Source organism: Trichechus manatus, unplaced genomic scaffold, assembly GCF_000243295.1.
Source record: "Trichechus manatus latirostris isolate Lorelei unplaced genomic scaffold, TriManLat1.0 scaffold00073, whole genome shotgun sequence".
Lineage (NCBI taxonomy): Eukaryota > Metazoa > Chordata > Mammalia > Sirenia > Trichechidae > Trichechus > Trichechus manatus.
The window spans coordinates 9,110,571-9,122,312 of NW_004444009.1; the positions used below are offsets into that span (position 1 = coordinate 9,110,571).

The window sequence follows — 11,742 nt, forward strand, 5'->3', positions numbered from 1 at the left end:
AAGTCAATTCCAGTAAGATGAGGACTGAGAATTGACCACTGAAATCAGCAATGGACAGATTACTGCAAATCAGGACAAATTATGGTGGAGTAGAGAGAAGAGGCCAAAATCTGACTGTAGTGGGTTCAGGAGTGAATAGGAGGAAAGAAATGGAGACGGGAGTATAAACAACTCTTTCAAAAAAAAGTTTTTCTGTAAAGTGGAAATGGGAGAGTAGCTGAAGAGGGTCAAGAAAGCAATTTTTAAAATGCAACAAATTACAGCATATTCATAAGCAGTAGACAATAATCTGGCAGAGAAGGAAATTTTGATGAAACAAAATTGGTACATTTGGCAGTAATGAATAATTGAATGATATAACTAGCACAAATGTCATGATTTCATTGCCAAACTTAATCTAAAATTTTACTATTTCTGTTATAACTGGACTTTACCTGAAAAAAACACAGTTGTTGCTGCAAGCAGAGCATATTCAGTATTAGTAATATTAAGTTCATTCATTTTTCTGTAGAAGTAAAACAGTGCAGTAATAAATTCTTCAGTAATACCTGAAAAGATTAATATAAAAATGTGTTTTCATCAGAACATAGAGCAGAATCAAACATATTGCCATTATCATTTTTTTCTCGAGGCAGTATAAGAAAATGAAACATTACATCCAACCAAATTTTTCCACCCAATGTAATATTCTGTATTGTGTGTAGTATTACCAGTTAGAGTTGTAGAAAGACTGTCTTCATTGCAAAATGTTTCCATATGAATAACACTTCTAGCATCAGTCTGATTGTGACAATTCAGTTCATGATCTGAATGATTTGATAATCTCATAGCACCTAGTAAAAGGGAAAAATATAGAGTCTGATTTTTTTTTTTTTTTAATGTTTATACAAATAGTAAGTTCTACTCTTTCCGAATCCAGCATAAATGATAGATGGGAAACTTTCCCAACGAATGTAACTCTGTAACTTTCATTACTGAAACAGGAAGCTAGGCTAAGAAATAGTTCATATTTTATAAAGAATGACCTATATAAGACACTCTGAAAATGTGTTTTTCTATGATGCAATAAGAATGGCTTTCCTTAAAAGAAAAACAGAAGTTAACCAATATACTGGAAAACTATAAACAGCGATTACGAAGTACTTATTCCTACAGGCTGTTCTACCCTGTCCTACAGGGTTACTATGAGTCAGAACCAACTTGATGGCAATGGGTTTGGGTTTTTATTAACACTAAACCAAAAAACAACAACAACAACAACAAACCCGTTGCCATCAAGTCAATTCCAACTCATTATTAACACTAAGGTTAAGTTAATTGGCATTTTTACTTTCAGAGACTGATGAAAGACTTTCTTTCTGGTTGTAAAGTTGGGCCGCATGAAGGAACATCACTTCAGTTTTTGATCCCGTCTGTAATGCAGTCTGATCCTCACTGGTCAAACTTTCAAAGCCTATAAGCAAAGATCACATAATTGTTTGAAGATAGAAAATGAAGGCAATTTTCAGGTATAGGATTTAACATTCTGAATTATTCATTTACTTAGGATCTGAGTCCTAAACGTTCCCTTAGAATAATCATGATATGTAACTTCAAAAAAATCTGAATAAAATTATTGATTCTACATGGTTATATTTTGCAGCACTTCCATCAGAACTAAAAATAATACTTTCCTGTCACAGGAGAGGAGCCCTGGTGGTGCAGTGGCTAAGCATTCCACTGCTAACCAAAAGGTTGGCAGTTCGAGTTCACGGGCTGCTCCTTGGAAACCCTATGGGGCAGTTCTAGTCCTATAGGGTAGCTATGAGCCAGAATCCACTTGATGGGAATGGGTTTGGGTTTTTTTTTTGTTTGTTTATCTCAAGAAGTTCCAGAGTGGTACAAACCCTAGAAGTCAAGCGTTTAGCCACTAACTGAAAGGTTAGCAGTTCAAATCCACCCAGAGGCTCCCTTGGAAGAAAGGCCTGCTGATCTACTTCCGAAAGATCACGGCCGTTGAAAACCCTATGAAGTGAAGTTCTACTCTGAATCACGCAGGCTTACCATAAGTTGGAATTAACTTGACAGCAACTGACTTTTTATGGCAAGAAAAAATTGAGTATATTTGATGCAGCCTCGAAGACTTTATGTTTACAATGAGTTATCTGTATATGTAAATAGATAACTAAGTTTTCGCAAAAAGTGACTTGATTTTTTTAGTATTGTATAGAGAATTTTGTTTCCTGTTTTATCAAAAAAAAAAAACCATTTCCAAAAAAAAAAAACTTGCAACCAACCACTTTGCATGTCTTAACTCTAAGTCTTTGAAGTCATTTGAATAATATTTTTAAATATTTAGATTTTGATCTAGCTAATTGATCAAAGCAGACAAAATACACATATTTTTTGCATTTAGAAGCAGCTTTGATGGAAAACAATAGGTTTTTGTTTTCCTAAAATATCCCCTTCCTTTAAAACAAGGAACTCTTTTAAAAATCAATTTAAGTATTAAATTACTTTTTCTTTTTTGATTACCTGGTAGTCCCTTGGTAAAATCCATTAGCTCTTGTACCCGTAGCACTGCTGTCTCTGACAGCCGTGTAAAGCTCAGTTCAGGATTTGCATATTCCTGAAGCTAACCCACAAAAAGAAGTAAGATTACTAAATTTCATTTTATTTCAAATAACTGTTGAAGTTTTAAACTTTTATGTTTGTGTTCTTATTTTCTAACTTAATTAATCATAAGTTATTTCTTGCTAGTAATGAACACATACAAATTTCTTTGCTTCCTCTAAAGGAATTATATATTTTTGATGAGCAGCCACAATATTATTAATGAGCTGATGTTCCTCTTGTGTTAGTTCTATGCTCTCCTGAATCTATAAGAAAACACAGGGAAAATACTGTAACTTATATATTAAACAAAACATAATCATTAAAGAAACAAGAAATTTTTAAGAATCTTGCCGTTTTTCCAGATCTAGTTGTGGATGACACATGCTTGTTGTCTACTCCTTCCTCTTCCACTTTGATGTTAGAATAAAAACTATTCTTCTGCTTAAAGTTCTTTCGAAATCTCTTTGATTTACATTGGATTTCTGTGAGCAAACCTGTGATATTGCAAAATTTGTATAAAAAATTTTGGAAGGGCAAATAACATAGGACTTGAGAATTATCTTATATTCTACATACATATAATCTTTTACAAAGAACCCTTCTTATTGGGCAACTATGTACACATCAATTAAATATACTATAGTACCCTCTCCTTTTACTTCCACATTACCTAGTCTAAGTAAAAGTACATAATCATCCTAGACATAAATTAAAAATTAATTTTGCATCTCCAACCTGTAAATTTAGACTTTTTTATACTAAAGACATTTCCACATTAATTTTATCTTGGAAGCAACATAGAATATCAATTGGGACAGCAATTTGCTACTATATCTATGGGCTTTTATCCTTGATTTTCATATCATAAGGTCAAGAGAATAGCTTGTGAAAGTTAAAATGAGCTAAGTTCAATTTTTGTTCTTTTGAATAAGACATGGCACTGAATACCTTTTTTATAAAGTGAATACTTTTTATTTTTTTGCTTGTAAATTTATAGATTTTTTTTTGAAACTTCAACTGCCATCTCTACTTGAACAGCAGAAATTATCATGAATCACTAATACAATTAACCCAATATAATATTTACCTTTTGTCATATCTATCAGTTTTTCATAAAAATTTAAAACATACCTATTACATAAAAAATATTATATCAGGAGTTAAGGCTAAAACAAATAGACTTAATCCTTTCCAAAATAATTTTATTGTTTTGCTGGGGAACAAGAATACATAAAAATGATATGAGGCAATTGAAAAAGAAAATCTAGTAAATATTAAAATAATTTGAACTGAGCACATAAATGCAAAAGTGCTATGAAGAAAATGAGTCATTAGAATAAGATGGAATTGTGGGAAGTCTTTTTAAAGTGGTGTATTTTAAAGAGGTTTTAGTTTAGTTCTGAGAAAGAAGAGTAACCTAAAGGGGAAGGAATTGGCAGAGAGGTGAGGATAAACAAGTCATGGAAGGGAGGAAAATAAATTTATAATATTGATTTGAAATGGTAGTAAAGAACTTTGACAATAGAGCTGCTTCTAATTAAAAATAACTTATTTGGTGAAGGTAAATTAGACTCCCTTAAAGAAAGGAACCGTGTCATCTTGGAGTTCTTGATATGTGAGGAAAGGCATGTTTTAGGTTCATTCAGGGCAAAAGAGAATGAGAACACACTGCTTGGTACAGATAGTATAATATTGATGATGACTTAAAGAAAACAGAAGTCATCTTCCTTTTCGGGCTACAAAAGATAAACTGGTTGTCTAAATGGGTGAAGAAATTGTTGAAGAACAAGTGTTCCTAATTAGTTTATTTCTCTCCACCTAAAAAAAAAAAAAAACACATTCTAAGGAATTGAACTATTACAGCCTAGTATTTAGGGGGTGGTAGATGATAAGAGAAATGTCAATAAATCAAAAAATGTTATAATGCTTTTCAAAAGGAGGCAGAAAGATAAATTTTACACAAATCTACACACCTAAAAATTTTGTTTATGAGAAACCAAAAGGAGAAGCAATGATCAGTGAAGCCCAGTATAGTTTAATCAGAACAAATGATGCAAGCTTAACTTTAGCTCCTTCTTTGACAGAATTCTTACAATGGCAGGTCAAGAAAATAATTTAGACAAAGTGTATGTGGAATTCAACATGTCATTTAACAAGGTCTCTTAATATATGCTTATAGTCAAATGGAGACGTAGGTTGGATTCAAGATTGTTAGTATAGAGTAATAATTAGTTGAGTAACCATACTCAAAGGTGGTTGATTAATGGATAAATGTCAATCGGCCAGGAAGATTCTAAATGTTAAGTCACAAGGTTCCATCCTCCAACTAATTCTATTAAATATTTTAAACCACAATCTGGATCAAACTTGTTAATGGTAAGCAGCTTAGAAAAATAGCCCAAACATTATGTGACAGAAAAATAATTTTGGAAGATCTTCACAGACTAAAATACTGAAATATAACCAAGGAAAAGTTCACCCAGGATAAATGTTAGGACTCACATATGATGTCAGTCTCTAACTTTTCCAGTGTTTCTTAGCAAGAGGTGTTGATGTCTTTAACCTGCAAGATCAGCCCTACAATATTTTTGAGACAATCTTAAACAACATGAAGGGGACACTGTCACACACATCGTATTTCTGAGTGCAATATACTATAATGGTTAAGATAACAGACACTAGAGCTGGTCAGTATGCCTGGGTTTGAATTGTGGCTCTACCATTTAGCCAGCTATATGACTCTCTATGGCTTGATTTCCTCATCCATAAAATGGGATAATAATAGTATCTACTTCATAGGGCTGTGGTAAGAATTAAATAATTTGTAAAATGCTTGCTTTTATTTTTATTATTTTTATTGGCTTTCTGTTCAGCTCCCCAGTGGGAGTGGAACCTTTTCTTGAGCCCTAACCTATTTGACTTATTGTTCTTAGCCGCCATTGAGTTGATTCCAACTCATGGTGACCCCATGTGTGCAGACTAGAACTACTCCATAGGATTTTCAAGACTGTGACCTTTCAGAAGTAGATTGCCAGGTCTTATTTCTGAGGCACCTCTGGGTGGATTCAAACCGCCAACCTTTCTGCTAGTAGTAGAATGTTTAATTGTTTGCACCACCAGGGGCCTCTTACTTGACTAATGACCTAAAAACATGTTTCCATCTCACCAGCCCATCCCCCTACAGGAATTCTAAAACTTTACATGCCAATTTCCTGACTGATACTCCTGTATTTCATGCAGATGGAAATTTACTATGCATTTAATACTTCAACCATTTCAGTTGCATCATTATTGGGTGAAGCCAGGTAACATAAAAAGCCAGGGCAAGGAGAACTTTCCTGATGAAAACTCCTTTTACCTAGTGTATGGAATTTGGGCACCCATGCATTCAAATATGGAGTGACAAGCTTAGAGAAAAAGAGAAGGAGGGGGAGAGGAAGGGGGAAAGGGAGTGAGAAACATCTGGATGAGTGTGAATAACATTTAAATGTTTATTTGTTGAACTCAAGAAAGGCCTGTGTCCACGTACCATGATAGCTACATTGATTAAATCTCTTTTTTCAACTTTGAAATAATTCCTTCAAGTTTAAAACTTTTTAAGGACCAATGGATGAGAGAAAGGAAGGCAGATTTCATTTATGGACTGCCTTGGAAGAATAAATATGGGTTCCCTTTTCCAGAGGTTTTCAGGCATAAGTTAAAAGACAAAATTTATCAGGGACAAAATAAAGGATTCAGGTTTGTTGGACCAAACCATTGCCAGAGAGTCAACTTGGACTCATAGTAGCCCTAAAGAACAGAGTAGAACTGGCCCCATAAGGTTTCCAAGGCTGTAAATCTTTACAGAAGTGCTTCACTGTAACTGTTGTGCCACCAAGGCTTCGTGCTGGTTGGGCCAGATAACCTTAAGGTCTATTCCAACCGTGGAATTTTAAATAATAGGAATCCATTTTGTAAAGAACTTTGATTGAAGAATTTGGATTTTATTATAATTAGCAGTTTAATATGAGCGGAATATCGCATTGGTGTTAATTAAACAAGAGTGTAACCTGATAAAAATTAAGGAAAATTGTTATTATAGCAGTTGAAGGCAGACTGAATTAAAAACAGAGAATGGAAAAATGGCCAAAAAACTAATAGAACAGTATAAGTGCAAAATAGTATAAGTGTCAGCACAAGCTAGATTAGATATGAATAGAAACCATTAACAGTACTCTATAAAGAAAAGTATATTTTAAAATCACCTTGAGATCCAGGGAACAGGAAGAATTGAAATAATGCCAAAATCTTAGTACTATTCTGAGGATTAAATGACATCATAAAAGTTAAGGAAAAACTTGAGTGCATAGAAGGCACTCAAAAGCTTAGGCACTCTCCTGCCTGTTGAGTTGAATTTTGACACCTATGTGTTAATTATTAGCCAACTCTATGCCTCTAGGTATCCTACAGGGTTCTAAAGATAACAAGACTGAAGAAAAGTAACTACTATTTTAAATTTCTGTTCTTTCTAAATGTATAACTTTAGGTTAAGTAACATAATGAAAACACAAGGATTTCCAATGAAGAATTATTACCAAAAGTAGAGCAATATAGTGTAGAGCAGGGTTCATGGAAATAATTAGCTAGGCTGCTAACTGTCCATCTTAATTTAACAGTTACTAGAGAAATAGCATAAATCCAAGCAAATATGTAAATGTTCAAAATGACAACTTGAAGAATGTATTACGTTCTCAGCAAGATAAGAAAAATTTAAACATCCCTCAGAAAAAAAAAAAAAGCACTTACATTCTGCCAACATTCCTACTGCTTTACACTTTTTCAGTCTGCACTCTTGACATTTTCTGCGCATGTACATGTCCATCTCACAGTGACCACCATTCTTGCAACTGTATACTGCATTTTTGGTGATGCTACGTCGAAAAAAACCTAATAAAACGTTTTTTTTTTTTAATTTTATCATTAGGTATTTTTGGTTATATGTCATTTTATTAGCATACGCCTTCATAGTGGAGTTATGTAATCAAGCTAATGAAATTATTTCAGTAAAATGTTTTTTCCCTCAATAAGGAGATTTGCTTTAATATACATTTATCTGGATTGTTTTTTTTAATCCTTTCTTGGTTGATACATTCTATTTCAAGGTTGTTCTTTTCAATAATCACATCTGGAAATTAACGTAAATAGCTCCATCACATTAAGACTCTCTTTTACTTTGGTTATAAAACATCAACTAAAAGCATTTTTAAAACTATGTTCTACAGAACATCTAGGTTCTATGAAGCATCTCTCCCTTGAAAGAATATGTGATCATGCAAAGTAAGCCTACAATAAAAACTTCCTCTTTCTCCTCACGTTTCCACCTTAACCCATAGAGGATGGATGGAACATTCTTCTAAATTTATCCCTCTATTTCCCTTTCTCAGCACTTCCCCAGAGGTGCTAATTTATCTGGTCTGAGACATTGAACGAGCAACGGTGTGTGTGTGTGTAAGGGATTCTACACTTTCTTTTCACTTCCTAAATCCATGCATGGGGTCCCTCTTCCCATTTTCTCCTTTCCTTCTTGTTCCTGTGCCATAATCCCTGCCATCTTCCTCCTCTTTCATTCCAGGGAGTAAAGTTGATAAGCTTAGTCAATGCCCCTCTTAGAATCCTACCATATCCTCTTTTTCTGTTGACACACTTGAGAGTGGGAGTTTCATGAGTTAGACTCAACAAAGGGAATAAAAAGCTCAGCTTAGGTTTCCAGAACTATGCCTCAGTTGTCAGTTTTGTTTTAGCAGAAAGGCCCTGCATTTCAAGAGGAAGCAAACACTTGCCCACTTATTCTACTCATAAAACTGGTACTTCATTTCCCAGAACCTTCGTTGGGCTATTATTCTTTGTGAAGAGTGAGTTGTGGCATTCTGAGAGCAAAACTTCACCCTATACCTTTAACAGACAAGTTTACCTAACATTGTCGTGCGCTAATGATTTTCAGGTCCTGTCCCAACACTGCATTTGTGAATAAGACAATGCAGAAGTGGTTCAGAACCTCAAAACTTCAGCAAACATTGTTTCACTCTTTGAAAATGCCACTGTCAATGATGGTCTACACATTCAGACCTCCAATTGTTTTTTTAAAAAACATTTCAAAATAAATAGACTTGGACTGAATCTTTGAAGTCATTTAATTTAAATTCCCTCCTAATGCATGAATTATATAAATCATATGAAAAGAAAATAGTCAAAATTCAGATCATTTTTTAAAAATCATTTTCTATTCCAACATCAGATTCACCTAAGAGCGTGGCAAACTTCTACCATATAAATATTGAATTTTGTATTTAAATGTTAAGTTGAATTATATTTAAATGTTAAGTTAAAGGAAACTGAATATCAACTTTATTACATTATATTTTCATGTCTTTGATCCCTCAAACTGACCACCCTTAAATATATGGCTGGCTGTCTTTGGCTTTACTTGTCACTCTTTAAAAAGTAAGAGCATTCTCACATGCCTAAAATGTTGTGACTCTTCAGTGAACACTGATACGTATTACAATTTCATTTTAACTTTATTCTTACCTTTGCAACCCTCACAAGTAAGTGCATTATAATGATATCCTGATGCTTTATCACCGCAAACTACACAGAGTTCTTCCTGTCCCTTAATTCGCATGGAAGAATAAATCTGCCTGAATCTTTTTATTCCAGGGTATCCATCTTCAACGTGGTGGGCAACCACATAAGTGGGCTTATTTAATTCACAGGAACCAAGTCCACACTGTCCACCACTGTACTGTGGATCCACACTATAAGTGTTAAAATGACCTTGTAAAAATTGGGACTGTAAAGCTGGAGGAAACTGGGCAGCAGAATACCGGCAATAAGGTGATTCTTGAACATCAGAGTCGTGCAGCTGATAATTGATTTGTTCTGGCAAAATATCTAGTTTTTTAAACATAAAAAAGAACAAATGGTAAAAATTCAAAACTTTATAATCGTTTTCAAATTTCAAAATGTTTTATGCTCAACACACAGAGTCAGTTCAACATGTCTGCTACATCCTAGGGTCTTGCTGTCCAGAGTGATGGGCAGACAATGAACTGAATTGCAGTGCATCGTAAGTGTACCATCCCAGAGGTTTGCAGAGGTTGCTTGGGAGCTGGGAGAAGGGGCAATAGTTATTAATGGTTTACATACCAATCCAGTCTCCCACCTTAAGTAGGAATGAATATCTCCCAGAGGTTGGAGTGAAGACAATTTCCCCCATCTTCTACATTTCCTTTGTTGTGGGCACACTGTTTTCAGTGTACTCAAGTCAGAAAAACAGATGAATTAATAAATTATCCCATCCCCCAAAAAAGAAAAATCAAACTAAAACACATTTTTAACTCAGTTATCTGGTTATTTAAAGAAAGAAATTGTTTTTGTTTGAACTCCCCACTTAATATACCTTAACACCCTCCTTTGCCATTTGTAGACTTGATTTAAATTTACCAGTTTCTTTTCTATTTTGTTGTTGAGTGATTCTAACTAGCAATTATCTGGGGATAAATTCACCTACCTCACAGGGTTATCATAAGGATGAAATGAAATAAGATATGTAAAAGCACATACAAACTATAAAATGAAATATAACTCATAGCATTATTTTTGTAATCAGCTCCCAAACACCAACTTATTTACTGCTTTCAAGAGAATTACTGAATCTAAATCAGGAAAATTAACCCTAAAGGACCCAGGAATACTTAGTTTCTCTGTGTCTGTAACTAGCAATATTTGTACTTTTCCTGGTGCTGAGTTACCAGATGGTTAGACTGACTGTTGCCCTCAAAATTCTACCACCAAGGTTAGTAAACCACATACTTCTTATTAATAATTCACATAAATCATTTGCAATCTTATAACATCCAGTGCAATGCTGAGTGTTGAATAAATACCAGATAACAGCCTGATATCAGGAGAAAGGTTATCAGTAAACACAATGTAACTAATTCTTTTTTTAAAAGAAAAGAGCCTCTCTTGGATGAGAGTTAAAAGCCTCTTTTTCACCCCTCTAGAGTACTGGCTGGTGTTCCATTGGCATGGAAACCAAACTTTAAAAGAAAACTAACATTAGAGGTTAAATTTATATTATAGTCTTAGTCTTGTCATGGTTTTTTGCATTGTTTTCTACTTCTTTCCCTTTTATAGGAATCTTACATGTAGATTAAAATATTCAAGTATATTTCATAACTTCAGTGAACTACATTTACTAAATTGCATCAGAATTATCTTCTGCTAGCTCCTAAAAATAACTTCTGATTTGCTTAAAAATTTAATGCAATTTTAAGCCCATTGTGCTTTTCCTTCTTTACAATTGATCCTGGCTTACGACATTTAAATATTGCTCAGTTTTTTTTAATTAATTATATTCTCCGGTAAGGAATAATTTTGAGCCTTCGGTTGATCTGTTTCTTTCTTTTATAAAAATCTCTGTAGCTAACCCTAAATCCTCCTGCAAAACAAAGAAGTTTTATTGGCTATTCACGGTAGTTTTTTGCTACATACCATAGTACTGCACTGATTCAGCAAGACAGTACTCATCAGTGGCAGTGAGACAAGTATCTGCCATTCTCTGACCCAATTTTCACTGCTTCATTCACTCCAGTGAATGCTGGACTCTTCACAATAAGACCTGAAGGAAACAAAAGATTTGTAGATTCTTTGAAAGTCTGATTATCAAATCAATACAACTTTATAAAAGTGTAATATTGCTTTTCGAAAATAAATAATTAGCAGAATTTATACATGAGACATTTATACTCACACTTTAATTGGAAAAATATTCATTGTTAGTATCTGTAAACACCAAATTATTTAATTCTGCCAATTTCTTTATTGCTCAGCTCTTTACAAATAACTTAATAAATATTGGTAATAACCGTATGACCCTTAAAAGTGTACCTTGCTTTGCAGTTGGGTTTCATAATACACTGTTTTCACCACTTACTTATCAATCATTTGTTAAACCTCGCTATGCCTTACTTTCCTAACTTGTAGAAGAGAAATAGTAAAACTCTCCTATCAAAGTTGTTGAAAGAGTTCAGCTAAATAATATATGTAAAACATAGTACAGTTCTTGACTTAATAGATGATTCCCATAATTGTTATTCTAATATT

General features: G+C 33.8%; 1 protein-coding gene across 1 annotated transcript; it reads right to left on the reverse strand.

Moving 5' to 3' along the window:
- Positions 1–417: 417 nt before the first annotated feature.
- LOC101361789 (bile acid receptor-like) lies at positions 418–11,194 on the reverse strand. Its single transcript, XM_023734835.1, has 9 exons — positions 11,131–11,194; positions 9,163–9,525; positions 7,381–7,521; positions 2,947–3,089; positions 2,754–2,858; positions 2,515–2,614; positions 1,331–1,453; positions 711–833; positions 418–548 (listed from the first exon to the last, which is right to left on the reverse strand). Exons 1-9 carry the CDS (start codon positions 11,192–11,194, stop codon positions 418–420), a joined length of 1,293 nt encoding a protein of 430 aa, XP_023590603.1.
- Between the last annotated feature and the right edge of the window lie 548 nt (positions 11,195–11,742).